Source organism: Muntiacus reevesi, chromosome 3 (genome assembly GCF_963930625.1).
Source record: "Muntiacus reevesi chromosome 3, mMunRee1.1, whole genome shotgun sequence".
In the NCBI taxonomy this organism is placed as follows: domain Eukaryota; kingdom Metazoa; phylum Chordata; class Mammalia; order Artiodactyla; family Cervidae; genus Muntiacus; species Muntiacus reevesi.
In genome coordinates this window covers 102,445,900-102,461,610 of record NC_089251.1, presented here as the reverse complement: position 1 = coordinate 102,461,610, position 15,711 = coordinate 102,445,900, and the positions used below count along the sequence as shown (strand labels likewise).

The window sequence follows — 15,711 nt, the reverse complement described above, 5'->3', positions numbered from 1 at the left end:
CCTGCTCTGTAACCTGTCTGGTGTTAGACCTCAGGCAAGTCACTTTGTTTCCCAGAGCTTCCTTTTTACCTAGAGTCATTGTGAGAACTGGAGAAACTACACAGGTAACACATGCAGGGAGGTCCCTGGTCTGACCATGTACCCCTGTTCTGCCAGGCCTGGCCCTACTTCTTCCCCTAAGCCAGGCTCTCTCCATTACAGACTCCACATGGGCTGCTGAAGAGGCAGTTAGGTAATGGGCTTGGTGGAACTTTGACTGGATTTCTTTTCTGGGAACACAGTGTTTGATGCTCCTCACTTGGTACCCTCATTGGCCCTGGCACGATGGACAACGGGAATGCCCAGATGTACGTGGAGGATAGGATAGAGGCGTCAGGGGCCCAGCCAAGTCCTGGCCTGAGGACTGCCAGCAACAGGGCTGGTGAGGAGCCCACCATATCAGAAGTCAGCCAGGTAGGGACCTGCCTCTCCACCCACAGCAGGCACTTTCCCTTCCCTTGCCCAGGTTTTCTCTCCAACTTTTAAAATTAAGCTTCTGTAACAATTGGCACAAAACTCATTTCAAATTGGACTAGGCAGGAATGAGAACACATTAGTTGGGTAACTGACAGATCTGCCTGTAGACTTCAGGTATGGCTGGATAAAGGTACTAAATGAGTGTCTCGGCTCTGCCTGCCTCTGTGGCTTTCCCAGGCACGCTCTCCCTGCAAAATGGCAAGAAGTGCCCTGGCCGCTCCAGGCTTACACCTCCCCATTGTATTTTCTCTGGTTTAACATCCCAAACAAGAGGAGAGCCCCTTTGCAATAGCCGAAGAAAGTCTCCAGTGTCAGTGTCACTGACCAGGTTGTAGTCACATATTTATCCCCGAATCAGTCACCATGGCAGGGCAGAGTGGCCTGGATCTCTTTGTATAATGAAGTCAGTGGCGGTACTCTCGAAAGGAGGCAGGAAGGTTCCTATGAAAGAATGTTGGCTTCTGTTACCAAAAGAGATGCTGGCTGGGTGAGGAAAACAAGAATTGTTTACTTACTCTACTAAGTATAAAGCTTTCCATGGCCCTTACCCTTTGCCTCCCCCATAACCTTTATTCCCCTGACAGCTACTCAGAGTTTCCATCCATAATCTCTGCGCCTTCCTTTCTGTGTCCCTGAGCTAAAAATGTCACCATAAAAAGGGGCAACACTTCTTTGGATTAAGTATAGCCCTCTAACTATAGCCTCTGTTATAAATTATGGCTTCTTTTGGGCCCAGGAAGAGGGCCTGAAATGAGTCTTGGAAGGAGCCTGGGGCAAACATTCAGGGCTTCCGTTACCTGCCCATTTGTTTTTCCCATGAGCATAGTCATGGGATCTCAGTGCCGCCACTTAACCAGCTGTATGATCTTGGGCTTGGCGCTGTAGCTTCAAGGACTCCTGTGTGTCATGCTGAGGATTAACTGGGTTAAATCCCTGGGTATACCTGGCCCTGCCCCTGCCCCCTGGTTGATGCCCTTAGTGTTGATCCCCAGAGGAATCTTGTGTTATAACAACTACTATCAATTGACTGAGCCAAGTTGCCTGGAGTTTGCTGACTCAGGTAAGGCTTGGAGCTCCCTTGGAGTCGCTGGCTCAAGGCCACCCAACTAGGAAGTGATAGACATCAAAACCCAGAGGAAACTGAGGAAGCCTCCCTTGGACCTTGCGAGGGTCTCTCTCTCTCTTTTTTTCTTGGCTGCCCCTTGCGGCTTTCGGGATCTTAGTTCCCTGAGCAGGGATTGAACCCGCGCCCTTGCCATGGAAGCTCGGAGTCTTAACCACTGGACCGCCGGGGAAGTCCCCCCAGGTGCTCCGTCGAGCTCTCCTTGTCAGGATCGCGGTGACCAAGGTACCGCTAGGGCTCCAGTTTCCTGTGGCGCCCTCAGTGCTGACTGGGCCACTCCCCGGCCTCTTGTCTCCTCCCCGCGTCTTCTCAGCGCCTCTCCGGTGAGGCGCGGGGTCTGCCCTCCCGCGAGGCGCGGGGTCTCCTTCCCCGTGAGGTGTGGGGTCTCCCCTCCCGTGAGGCGCGGGGTCTCCCTTCCTGTGAGGCGCAGGGTCTCTTCGCCCCTGTGAGAGACGGAGTCTCCCTCCCGTGAGGCGTGGGGTGTCCCCTCCCGTGAGGGACGCGGGTCTCCTCCCCCGTGAGGCGCGGGGTCTCCCCTCCACTGAGGCGCGGGGTCTCCTCCCCCGTGAGGGACGAGGTCTCCTTCCCCGTGAGGCGCGGGGTCTCCTCCCCCGTGAGGGACGAGGTCTCCTTCCCCGTGAGGTGCGGGGTCTCCCCTCCCGTGAGGCGCGGGGTCTCCCTTCATGTGAGGCGCAGGGTCTCTTCGCCCCTGTGAGAGACGGACTCTCCCTCCCGTGAGGGACGGGGTCTCCTTCCCCGTGAGGTGCGGGGTCTCCCTTCCCGCGAGGCGCGGGGTCTCCCCTCCTGTGAGGGACGGGGTCTCTTTCCCCGTGAGGCGCGGGGTCTCCCCTCCACTGAGGCGCGGGGTCTCCTCCCCCGTGAGGCGCGGGGTCTCCTTCCCCGTGAGGTGCGGGGTCTCCCCTCCCGTGAGGCGCGGGGTCTCCCCTCCCCGGATGCCAGGACGAGCCCAGGGAGTGGCAGGATCCCTCCAGAGTGGCCCGTTCCTTGAGCCGGGGCCGCGGGCATCTTTGTTCTAGGCTGTGATTCCAGATGCTGAAGCGATGGACAGTGGCCCGCAGCCCTCACCTGCCCTGGGCGGGCCGGAGACGGGGCCCAGACACAGAGCCACGTCAGAGGAGGGGTTTCCGCAGCTCAGTCCCCAGGAGCAGAAGCCTCCGGCAGGACCAGGGTAAGCTGGGGGCGTCCCAGAGAGCAGGTCCAGGAGAGAAGCCCCCTGTGGCCCACCCGGTGGGGAGGGAGAGGGGCGGGAACCCCAGACTAAGGTGGGTCTGCCCACTCACCCCTCCTGTACTTTTTTTCATAGTGCGACTCACTGAATAATTATGTGTGCCGGTCTTTTGTCTGAGCTCCCCAACTAGGCCACAAGTTTCTGTGAGGTTGTAGTGTTCAAGGGGCATTTATGTGTCTTGTTTAACCTCAAAAACCCTCAGGGAATACCTATTGCCCCTCTAGTGTATGCTTCGGACTGTGTTTAAAAAACTGCTTTTAATATGATGTATTTCTAGAAATATGCTCTAAGGAAAGAAGTGAAGATTCAGGCAAAGTTTTCAGTGCAAAGATTTCTCCTGGCACCTTATTTTAAAGGCTAAAAAATTTTAAATGTCAGTGTGCGCTGTTGTTGTTGTTTAGTCACTCATTCCTGTCTGACCCTTTGTGACCCCACAGACTGTAAGCTTGGCAGGCTCCCTTGTCCATGGAATTCTCCAGGCAAGAATACTGGAGTGGTTTGCCATTGCCTTTTCCAGGGAATCTTCCCAATCCAGGAATAGAACCTGCACTGGCAGGCGGATTCTGCCGCCAGGGAAACCCCCAGTGTGTGCTAAATGCCCACAATAGGGGGATGGTTAAGTAAATTATGAATATCTATAAAATAGAGAATTTTATGCTTTCATTAAAAAACATGTTTATGAAAGATTTTGGGCATGGGAAAAATTTAGATTATACTGTTAATTGAAAAAATATTGCAAAATTGTATTCGCAATATAACTGAAAGTATGCAATTATTTGAAGGTGATATTTAAACTAATCCCCATCGAAAATATGTATGTATGTCCTTAAGGAAGAAGCCTGGAGGAAATACTCCATAATATTATAGTGAGATCAGATCGACACAGATTCAAATCCAGACCTGTCAACTTTAGCTTAATGATCCAAGGCTCAAGTCTGCCCACCACTATGAATTCCAGTTCTCCTTGATTTTTCTTTTTTTCTAAAAAGCAATAAGCAATAATGAAAATATTAAATCCTAATCCTCTTAAACATTGACATCAAAGTGTTTGTGGTTGGAGGAATTAATGTTAGTCGTTCATTCTTTCTCCCGGGCATTAAGCATGCACCCGTGGTGCGCTTAGCCCTGTGTGGGTACCACAAAGAGGTATAAAAATATAAAACCCTGCCTCAGTTTGGGAGCTGAAGTATCCCTTTGTCTGTTCTCTCCAGGATGAAGGCGTCATCTTGGGTCCCCCAGGAAGGGCCCAGGTTGCTGCAAGCAGACCGGGATCTGTCCATGCCAGGAAGTGAGCTGGGGGCGCCCCCCAACAGGGCCCCTGCAACACAGGAAGGGCTGCTGCAGCAGGGCTCAGGGAAGGAGACTGAGGACCAACAGGGAAGCCAGGGGAACCCAGGGCCAGTGGAGGCTCAGGGCCCTGAGAGTCACCAGGTGATGTCCACAGAATCCCAGGCAGGGGGGGATGGAATGGCTGACCCACAGGGAGGTGAGGGAGCAGGGAATTGTTAGAGGCAGGGAGGAGATGGGGCTTCTGGGTAAAACTGAAAATGGGAAAACGGGACATGCTGGGTTTAACAAAGACCAATTTTTTTTTTCTTATGCTAGAATGTTCTAGCAGCTGTTTTTTAGCTGCTGAGCTCTGTGGGACCCTTCAAGAGGTAGTTACAGTTTGGCACCTTTCCCAAACGTATTTGACTATAAAATATCTTTTATTTTTTATTTTAAGGTTTAGGGATTTTTTTTTTTAAAAAACAGCTTCATAAGGTACAATTGATACACAGTTGCGCATGCTTCAAGTGTACAATTTATTGTTCTGGATACTTGTGTATACCCACAAAACCATCACTGCAATCAAGAAAATAAACACATCTGTCATCCCCCCCAAAAAAGTTTTCTGTGCCCCTTTGTCATTGCTTCTCCCATTCATTCCAAGCCCCAGGCAACCACTGATCTGTGTTCTGCAGCTGTGAATTTGTATTTTCCAGAATTTTCCATAAAAGGAAGCATAAGTATCCATTTTTTTGGTCTTGCTTCTTTCACTTAGCATGAATATTTTGAGATTCAGCTATGTTATTGTGTAGATCAATGCTTTATTCTTTTTGCTGCTGAGTATTATTCCATTGTATGGATAGGTCACAATTTCTTGTCCTACTTTATAGCACAGGGAACTATGTTCAATATCTTGTGATAAACCACAATGGAAAAGAATATGAAAAAGTGTGTTTATATATATATATCATTGAATCACTTTGCTGTTCTGTGGAAATTAACAAACAAAACCTGATTTCTTCATTCTTTCACCTATTGATGGACACTTGATTTGTTTCAATTTTTCGACTATTACAAATAAGACTTATAGAAACATTCATGTCTGTGTGTACAGATACTTTCATTTCTTTTGGGCAAATAAATGCCTAGGAGTACAATGAATCATATGGTATCTGTATGTTTAATTTATTAAGAAACTGCCAAACTTTTCTCCAAAGTGGTTGTACCATTTTACATCCCCATCAGCAATGTATGAGAATTCCACTTGTTCCATATCTTCCCCCAAACTTGGTATGGTCTGGTTTTTTTTTTTTTTTTTGGTCTGTTTTTAATTCTAAGCATTCTAGTAAGTGTGTAGTGGAATCTCATTGTGGTCTTTATTTTCTTTTCCAAATGACTAAACATGTCAAGCATCTTTTCATGTGTTTATAGGCACATATTATGTATCCTTGGAGAAATGTCTATTCAAATACTTTGTGCATCATTTTAATTGAATAGTCAACTGTCTTTTCCATTCTCTCAATGGTGACTTTCAAAGAACTGAAGTCTTAATTTTGATGAAGTCTATTTGATCATTTTTTTCTTTATGGCTGTGCTTTTGGTGTTATTTCTTAGAAATCTTTACTTAACCTGAAGTCACATAGGATTTTATCTTGTGTTTTCTCCAGGAAATTTTATTATTTTAGGTTTAACACTTAGGTTTATGACCCAGCTTGAGTTAACTTTTGTATGTGGTCTGAGTGTTGGATTGAGGCTCATTTCTTGCATGTGGCTGTCCAGTCATCCCAGCACCGTTTGTTGGAGACTCTCCTTTCTCCCGAGCTTCCCTGTGGCTCAGATGGTAAAGAATCTGCCTGCAATACAGGAGACCTGGGCTCAATCCCTGGGTTGGGAAGATCCCCTGGAGAAGAGAAAGGCTACCCATTCCAGTATTCTGGCCTGGAGAATTCCATGGATTGTATAGTCAATGGGGATGCAAAGAGTCGGACACGACTGAGCGACTTTCACTTTGACTTCCCCCAACCGGGGTTTGAGCCCATGCCCCTTGCAGTGGAAGCATGGAGTCTTAACCCCTGGAGCACCAGGGAAGTCCCACACATTGTCTTGACTATAGCAACTTATTAAAGTCTTGAAGTCAGTTAATGTAAAAATCTCCTTTGTGGGGAGTACCATGAAGGATTCTTGTTCATTGAAACACCCCTTGAGAAATCCCATTTAAAGAGGATTGTGTCAGATACTCCCCTGGTGGTCTGGGGGTTAAGACTCTGCACTTCCATTGCAGGGGGTATGGGTTAGATTCCTGGTTTGGGAACTAAGATCTCACATGCTATGCAGTGTGGCAAATAAATAAATAAATAAAATGAAAAGGGAATCGCCTCACTTTCCCCGGGCTCCCATCCTACATGCACAGAGAAGTGTGGATTATGACTTTGGGTAAGCCACGCCTCCTCTGGACCTCAGTTCCCTCATCCCTCACAATGGCGTAATTGACCCCTGCTTAGGGAACCTTCTAGGTGTGCTGGGAGAGTTCAGTAAGGTAATCCTTGCAGTGCTTGGACCAGAGTAACTGTTTGTCAGCTGGTCTCTGGGTAAGTGTTGAGGGCCACCTGAGAGCCAGGATGGGGCTCCCCATCTTGATGTCTTTGTTCTTGGCAGGACCCAGAGGGTCAGCCCATCCTAGGTCACCTGGCAGCCAATGAGTCAGACACAGTGCAGCCGACAGAGCCTTATTGCACCTTGGACAGCTGTGAACAGCAGCTGGAGGACAAGCTCCCCAAGGAGGTGGACACCCCACCCATCGGGCCACAGGGGGCTCTGCCAGAGCCTGGCCCAGGGGGACGTGAGGACAGTTCCCAGGAAGTAGAGTCCTTAATGCCTACGGCAACTCTGGAGGGAAAGACAGCTCACACTGCCCCACCACCCACGCCACGACCCGACACACCCAAAGCAAGGTAAGGCACCCCACCCCTCCCTGACCCCAACAAGACTGCTCTTCTGCTAGTTCCAGAGGAGGTGACTTCTAGTCCTGACAGCTCTTGATGCGATGTAAGACCTTGGTCAAACCGTGCCCCAGAACCCCCGTTTCCCCATCTGTATAGTAGCTCTAGTACAGAATTCTTTGCCCCATGGACCATCCTTCACCAGTCAAGTCCCCACAAGGGACATGGAAGAATGAGGAGCCCCTCTGAGAGCAGAAGCCCAGGGGGTGAAACTGCAGTGCTGGATCTGAGTGTCCTGGAGCTGAGAGAAGGCCTTTCGAGGGCGAGCCTTGAGCTGCAACCCCCCTCACCTAGGGGTTCTCCCTTGTTTAGAGACGAGGCTGTGGAGATCCAGCCAGCACCGGGCCCTGCTCGTCCGCCTGTAAGTAGAACCACAGTGGGGAAGGGAACAGGGCGGGGGGAGACCAGGACAAAGACGAAAGAGGCAGAAATGGGGCAGTATTCACAGTCAAACTGGGGAAGGTGTGAGTCTGTGCCTGCGTGTTTCCATGAGTGTGCACACATGTGTGTGTTCGCACATGTGCATGTGTGTGCCCACATGTGTGCATCTTGGTTGCGGGTCAAGGCTGCTCTTACACTCTGGAGCCCGCAAATTCACCCCAGGCCACAGTGGTTTTTTCCACATTGGCACGAATTTTTGCCGGCCAGCTGATCAGTCACAGCACACAACCCAAAGCTTCCCTGAACGCCTGGGAGACTCCCATCCCCTCCCAGTCATCCCCACCTCCAACAGCTCTCTCAATTCCTAGTTCTTTAATTTGATTGGGCAACCTGTGAACACTCAGTCATCATCTGCCTGGTGGAAAGGTAGGTTGGAGAAAGAGGAATCAATAGAGCTTTTAGGAAGTATAATTTACAAAAATATTGAACCACTGTGTTGTACACTTGAAACTAATACCATAAATTGACTTTGAAAGTGAAAGTGATAGTCACTCAGTGTGTACGACTCTTTGCAACCCTTGACTGTAGGCTGTCAGGCTCTTCTGTCCATGAAATTCTCCAGGCTAGAATCCTGGAGTGGATAGCCATTCCCTTCTTCAGGGGATATTCCTGACCCAGGGATCGAACCTGGGTCTCCTGACTTGCAGGCAGATTCTTTATGATCTAAGCCCAGAGAATTTTTTTTTTTTTTAAGAGAGGCTTTCAGTCTGGGGCCCAAGTGACACTAGCGAAGGAGAAGACAGAAAGAACTTGAGGTTCTGCTTTGGTCATGTACTGGACAAACAGGAAGAAATACCAGGAGTATGTCTGGAGTTAGGAAGGAACAAGAAGTCAGGGTGTGAGATGTAGATATGAGGAAAACGGGGCTACACTCTAGGAGAGTGTACGGAGCAGGAAGGCATCTGAGGACAGACCACTGGTCTCCACCACATTCAGAAATGGAGGGACTTCTCTCGTGGGCCAGTGGTTAAGATTCTGTGCTTCCGATGCAGGGCACATGGGTTCAGTCTCTGGTCAGGGAAGTGTTCCGCATGCCATGTGGCACGGTCCCCCAAAAGAAAACAAAAACAAACAGAACCAACAGAAACGGATCGAGAGTGAGGAAGTCAGTGAAGGAGGCTGCGGAACACTCAGGGAGGGAGCCAGCCTTGAGGAGGGTGGGGGTCCGGAGAGGAAAGCCCTCCCAGAGGGACAGAGTGGGCATGCGTGTCTAGCACCGCTGAGGGCTCGGCTCTGAGAGAGAGCTGATCACCGCCCTGCAGGAGTCTGGCTGGGGAGCAGGGCCAGACGCCAGCCTGGAGATGGGAGGAAAGCAGAGACAGGCGCAGCCAATCTTTCAGGGCATTCTGCTGTAAAGGTAGGGTACTGAAAGGCTTTGCAGTGTGGGGGTTTTTCCTGTCTGTCTCCTGGCTGCAGCGCGTGGACTATCCAAGTGCAGAGCACGGGCCGAGGGAACACAGAGCCGCCTGGGCTGTGCAGTCGTGTCCGCGGGCTCAGCTGCCCCACAGCGTGTGGGGTCTCAGTTCCCCAGCCAGGAACTGAACCCGTGTCCCCCGTATTGGAAGGCAGATTCTTTTTTTATTTATTTTTTATTGGAAAGCGGATTCCTAACCACTGGACCACCAAGGAAGCCCTGAGAGTTTTTCTTTTAAAGAAGGAAGATAAGGGACTCTCTGGTCCTGTGGTTAAGACACCAGGCTCCTGATGCAGGGGACACAGGTTCAATCCTTAGTCGGGAGCTCAGATCCCACATGCCACATCGCGCAGCTTAAAACCTTAAAGTAATAATAATTAAAATTTTTTAAATTAAAGAAGGAAAATAAGAAACGTGTTTACATGCTGACGGGCATAATCTGGCGGAGAGGGCAGTGCTGATACTTTAGGTCAAGCAGGTGTGTGGTAACAGCTTCATCTTTGAACAGAAGAAAGGGCTGGGCTGGAGCCTCCGTGGGGCGGCCTGGGTGGAGGCGGACAGGGGACAGCTCGCCCCTCTCTGGGAGAGACAGAGGTAGGAGGTGCTAGATTTGCTGAACACATGGATGGGAATCGACTGAGGCTTGCCAAGTGAGAGTAGGCAGCTGTGTTAATAGGATCAAAGAGGCAGGTGCGGTCCTGCCCTCAGGGAGCATGCTTCCAGGGAGGGCAAGCCGTGAGCTGGACAGGCTGCGCTGAGTGCACAGGAGGAAAGAAACAGGGATGAATTGGGGAGTTGCTCACTCAAGAGCAAGGCTCGGAGAGTTGGGAGGGGGCCCAGGTCAGGTGTCCAGGAGGACGTGGGGAAGGGGTCTAGAGGGTGCCATAGAGAAGCGGGCTCCCAGGGACCCAGAGGAGAAGGAGAGGCTGAGGCCCTGGGGCGGGTGGCCGCGAGCAACTCACGGGACCGTCCGGCTGGCCGGAGGCCTCCCGCATCGCCTGCCCATCCCGTCCCCAGGAGGTGGTGGACACGAGAGCGAGGGAGCTGGAACCCACGCAGAAGCAGCCTCAGGAGCCCACGGCGGCCCCGGGCACCCAGGACCCCAGCAGCGCCCGGCCCGGCTTCATGAGGCGCCTGCTGGAGGTGGAGGAGGAGGAGGCCGCGCTTCGGAGGGCCGCCAAGGCCCGCACCCTGCCAGGCCGGAGGTGCCCCCGGGCCCTGGGCCCCGTGCCCGCCCCCGCCCCCAGCCTGCCTCCGACCCTGCCTGCGGCCTCCGCCCCGGCCCCTGCCTCCGCCCCGGCCTGGGCCCGGCCTCTCGCCCCTGTGCCAGTCCCCGCCCCCGCGGGGACCCCGGGCCCAGCTCCTGGGCCCGCTGCAGTCCTGCCGGTGCCCGCGTCGGATCTGGCCTGGAGAAGGACAGAACTTCTGAGCCACAGCGGGGAGAGGAGCCTGAAGGCACGGTAGGAGCCACCCCAGAAAGTGTCGGGATCCGAGCGCGGCCCCAGGGCCCCCGCGTCCCCTCCAGACTCTCGTCCAGGCGTCACGCCCGTCTGCCTCTCCTGTGTCCCCTCCACGTCCCCTGCCTCTCCCGGCTCTTTATCTCTCACACTGAAGCCCCTTCCTCATTGCCAACCCTGCTTCTCTTTCTAACCCGTCTAGACGCCCCTCACCTCTGCCTCACTCCCCCGGGTCACCCACAGACTCCTGTGACCTCTCAAAGCCTCCCCAGGGTCCCTCCTATGAACCCCCTGCCCCGGCTGCCCCCTCGCCCCACCAGCTCTCGGGGTTCGGGGCGGGGGTGGGCGGCCGGATGTGCCCTGGGCCCGGCTTTGTCCTCTGCAGGCAGGAGCTGGAGGAGCACTGCCTCCTGAAAGTGTGTCAGACCTGGGAGGAGAGGGCGGAGGAGCACCTCACCATGAAGCAAGAGGAAGGTGAGGGCGGGCTGTGGGGGTGTGGGGTGTGGTCCGGGGTGGGGGACGGGCCGGCGGATCACGCCGCTGCCCTGTGTCCGTCCCAGCCTGCGCTGGGCTGGCCGCGCGGCGCAGGGCAGAAGGCTGACCTGAGCCCTCTTCCCGCTTCCCGAGTTGCCTCTGAACAAACGGAGCATCTTGTTTTTGGAGGTGTTTCTGCCTCCGCCAGCACAAGCCCACTCTAGGTCCCCTGGAGAGGCCACGAGGGATGGAGGCAAGACTCCAGCGCCCCCTCCTGCGTTAGACCACCCCTCACCCTTTAACAGGACCACCTGCCCTGAACACGTTCCTGACCAACATTGGGTCTGCGCATGCGCTGGACAGCCCAGCTACTGATACTGGGCTGCTGTCGAGGAAAGGAGTGTTTAATGCAGGCGCCAAGCTAGGCGTCCAGGCAGCTTAAAAGGCCCAAATTCCCACGGCTTTCAGGAAAGCTGTTTAAGGACAGAGTGAGGGAGCGGGTCACAGGGTTCCTCATCAGTTCGTGGGCCTTCTTCTGATGGGCTGCTGGTGAGGTCACTGGGCGTCAACATCATCCACCTCATTTCAACCAGCTTGTGGTTGCAGTGCTTGTGGGCAGCTTATGGTTAACTTCTTCCACTTGGTGGGGGTGTCAGTATCTGCAAAACGGCTCAGAGGACAGGCTCAGATTACCTACAGTCCTTGTAGTGTAGTAGTGTTGGTCGCTCAGTCATGTCCAACTCTTTGTGACCCCACAGACTGTAGCCTGTCAGGTTCCTCTGTCCATGGGATTCTCCAGGCAAGAATACTGGAGTGGGTTGCCATTCCCTTCTCCAGAGGATCTTCCTGACCCAGGGATCAAAGCCAGGTCTCCTGCGTTGCAGGTAGATTCTTTACCGTTTGAGCTACAGGGAAGACCCTTTAGTCCTTGAGGAGGAACTAAAGTTCATTGACCTTATATGTCTAAACTAGTATTATTTGGTCTTGTTGGACTGTTTTCCCTTCCTGCATTTTCTCGCTTCTCTGACTGAATCCATTCTTTGGGACTCGGGAAGGCATAAGAGGCTAAAAGTCTACAAACAAGAGGCAGACAGAGGACACAGTGCGGAGGGGTCTGTCCCAGAAAGAGTCCCTAGGGTCCTGTTACACACAGCTCCCCACTCATCCACCACGTCCCACCTCCACCAAGAAAATTAAAAGCCTGAACGCCCACCTTGGGCGAGGCGCCCTTTGCTCCCCAGCGTCCTTAGCTCGGGCCCCGTGACTCCGCGTACCTGTGCTATGAGATGAGCAACTGCGCTTCCTCTGGGCTTTGTGAGTGGCCTAAGCCGCTGTGCACACCTGTAACCCAGCCGGCTGGCCCTGGCCTTGGATGGAGGGTGCATGCCCTCCTTCCACCCTGCACTCCTCCCCACAGTCTGAGCCCCAGGCAGGGCCAGGGGACCCCTTCTGCCTTCCCTGAATATACTCTTTGGCTCCCTAGAGCCGGATCCTTGAAGTTCACTCTTTTTTAAAAAATGTTTTTCATTTGGCTGTGTCGGCTCTTAGCTGCAGCACACAGGATCTCTTGCACCAGGTGGGATCTTTCGTTGTGGGGCAAGGACTCCGGAATACGTGGGCTTGATTAGTTGAGTGTGTGCACTTAGCTGTGCCCTGGCATTTGGAATCTTAGTTCCCTGACCAGGGGTCAGACTCACGCCCCCTGCATTGCCAGGTGGATTCTTAACCACTGGGTCCCCAGGGAGGTCCCTCGCTCTTTTCAGCTTTAAAGCTCTTTACCCTTTCTGGAGGGCTTTTCTAAATCCAGCACTCATTGCCCCACCTTCTTGAGCCAAGTTCACGGACAGCATGACACGCTGGCATAGAGACCCAGCATCTTCCCGGGACTCTCAGCCCTGCCTGGTGAGGAAAGAGCCGGTTACCTGCCCTGATGGTCCAACCACCCTGCATTTGAGATGATCTTAAGTGAAGGCTGTTCTGTTTATCCCCTTTTTCAGCCTGCCTGCCTATGGCAGCTCACCACTTATTCCAACCCTAAGCCCAGCCCTACCTCTTCCCCACATTTCAGTTCTGTGTGTCAGAGGCTTACAAGGTCTATGATGTCCCAAGTGCTGAATTAATACAACCTCTCTGGGAGGGCGTCTTATTGTTCTGTCTGTTGTTCAGTCGCCAAGTCATGTCCAACCCTGCGACCCCATGTATTGCCACACGCCAGGCTTCCCTGTACATCATAACTCCCAGAGTTTACTCAAACTCATGTCCGTTGAGTCAGTGATGCAATCCAAACATCATCTTATCCTCTGTTGTCCCCTTCTCCTCCTGCCTTCAGTCTTTTCCAGCATCAGGGTCTTTTCTAATGAGTCAGCTCTTCGAATCAAGTGGCCGAAGTATTGGAGCTTCAGCTTCAGCCTCAGTCTTTCCAGTGAATCTTCAGGGTTGATTTCCTTTAGGATAGACTGCTTTGCTCTCCTTGCAGTCCAAGGGACTCTCAAGAGTTTTCTCCAGCACCACAGTTTGAAAGCCTCGATTCTTTGGCGCTCAGCCTTCTTTATGGTTCAACTATCACATTCGTACATGACTACCACAAAAAACATAGCTGTGACTATTATGGACCTTTGTTGACAAAGTGACATTTCTGCTTTTTAATATGCTGTCTAGGTTTGTCATAGCTTTTCTTCCAAGGAGCAAGTGTCTTTTAATTTCATGGCTGTAGTCACCATCTGCAGTGATTTTGGAGCCCAAGAAAAGAAAATCTGCTGCTGTTTCCACTTTTCTTCATCTATTTGCCATGAAGTGATGGGACCAGGTGCCATGCTCTTAATTTTTTGAATGTTGAGTTTTAAGCCAGCTTTTTCACTCTCCTCTTTCACTCTCATCAAGAGGTTCTTTAGTTCCTCTTCACTTTCTGCCATTAAAGTGGTATCATCTGCCTATCTGAGGTTGTTAATATTTCTTTCAGCAGTCTTGATTCCAGCTTGTGATTGATCCAACCCAGCATTTTGCATGATGTACTCTGCCTACAAGTTTAATAACAAGGTGACAATACACACCTTCACCTTGCACCACCAGTTTAGGGCACCCCTGCTATGTGCCAGGCACTATGCTAAGTTCTTTATAGCCAGGTTCTCATGTAATTCTTAAAACAGCCTTGACATACTCCTTTCCCAATTTTGAACCAGTCTGTTGTTCCATGTTCAACACTATCTGCCCATCTTATAGATAAGAAAATTGGGGGTCATAGAAGTGCTGTGACTTGCCTACTGCAACTATATTAGTTTGCTTGGGCTGACATAAGGAAGTACCATCAACTGGGTGGCTTAAAAGTTACTTTCCCATAGTTCTGGAGTCTAGAAGTCCCAGACTGGGGTGCTGGTATGTTTGGATTCTTCCTTTTCTCTTCTTTGGTTTGGTCTCTCCTGGAGCCTCCCTCCTCGCTTGCAGGTGACTGCCTTCTCCTGAGTCGTGCCTTTCCTGTGTGTGTGCGTCCCTGGTGTCTCTTGTGTGTCCAAATTTCCTCTTCTCTTAAGGACACCACTTAGGTCGGGTGAATGGGTTCATTTTAACATAGTCACCTTTCTAAAGGCATTATTTCCAAATGCAGCCACATTCTAAGACAGGTGGGGGTGGGCAGGCCGGGTGTCAAGGCTTGACTACGTGAGTGTAGGCAGCGAGCGCAGTGCAGCGTGTGTAACAGCAACCCTGGTTCTCAGCGGATGCTGGAGCCCGTCTCACCACCAGGCCTGCTGATTCTCACCTGGATTGTGCTGTGGGCTGTGAAACCAGCCCCACCCTTGTTAGGACCAGGGCATAACTTTTCTATCAACTGACGCTGCTCTGGAACTTGAGAGAGCCCTGGGACTGAGAAACATCCTTCTGGGTCCTCTGCTCTGGTCCAGACAAATGAAGTTACCTTCGAGGCTGTGCTTAGTTGCTCGGTCCTGTCCAACTCTTGGTGACCCCATGGACTGTAGCCCACCTGGCTCCTCTGTCCATGGGGATTCTCCAAGCAAGGATACTGGAGTGGGTTGCCATGCCCTCCTCCAGGGGGTCTTCCCAACCCAGGGATTAAACCCAGGTTTCCCACATTGCAGGTGGATTCTTTACCATCTGAGCCACCAGGGAAGCCCATCTTAGAAGCTATGTCCATCCAGATAAGTAACGGTTATTGCCCAGTTGCTAAGCCGTGTCCAACCTTTTGTGACCTCATGGACTGCAGCACGCCAGTCTTCCCTGTCCTTCACTATCTCCCAAAGTTTGCTCAGATTCATGTCCATTGAGTTGGTGATGCCATCTAACCATCTCATCAGCTGCCACCCTCTTCTTTTGCCTTCAGTGTTTCCCACATCAGGGTCATTTCCAATGAGTTGGATCTTTGCATCAGGTGGCCCAAGTATTGGAACTTCAGCTTAGATATGTAACTGCAGAGCCCCAAAGCCAAGGCACAGACTCAGAGTCAAAAAGATCTGTCTGGTGCTGTAACCTCTGAGCCTCAGTTTCCCCATTGGTACAAGGAAATAGCATTCTACTATTAAGAGTTTGTTGTAAGAATTATGTGTGAACGTGGCTGTGAAGAACTTAGCATAGTGCCTGGCACACGGCAGGGGTCCCCTGAGTGGGCGTGCTCCTGGTGCCGGGCAAGACGGCCCGCTGCGCCCTTGGTCTGACCTTGTACTAGAGAGTGAGGTGCGTCTGCGGACCCTGCTCCTCTGCGTTTCACCCTTGTGGTTAACTCATCTCTCCACTCAGCCATGAGGTAGAGGAGGCTCGCC

The 15,711-nt window shown here is 52.0% G+C and overlaps 1 protein-coding gene across 1 annotated transcript in view; it reads left to right on the top strand.

Moving 5' to 3' along the window:
• Window positions 1–324: 324 nt before the first annotated feature.
• SPATA21 (spermatogenesis associated 21) overlaps window positions 325–15,711 on the top strand; it is a 39,517-nt gene continuing 24,130 nt past the window's right edge. The window contains exons 1-9 of the mRNA XM_065928883.1: window positions 325–453; window positions 1,953–2,010; window positions 2,137–2,276; window positions 2,677–2,828; window positions 4,100–4,319; window positions 6,813–7,108; window positions 7,469–7,517; window positions 10,029–10,471; window positions 10,854–10,942. Of these exons, the coding sequence (XP_065784955.1) occupies window positions 325–453; window positions 1,953–2,010; window positions 2,137–2,276; window positions 2,677–2,828; window positions 4,100–4,319; window positions 6,813–7,108; window positions 7,469–7,517; window positions 10,029–10,471; window positions 10,854–10,942 (1,576 nt within the window). The remainder of the gene's footprint in view (window positions 454–1,952; window positions 2,011–2,136; window positions 2,277–2,676; window positions 2,829–4,099; window positions 4,320–6,812; window positions 7,109–7,468; window positions 7,518–10,028; window positions 10,472–10,853; window positions 10,943–15,711) is intronic.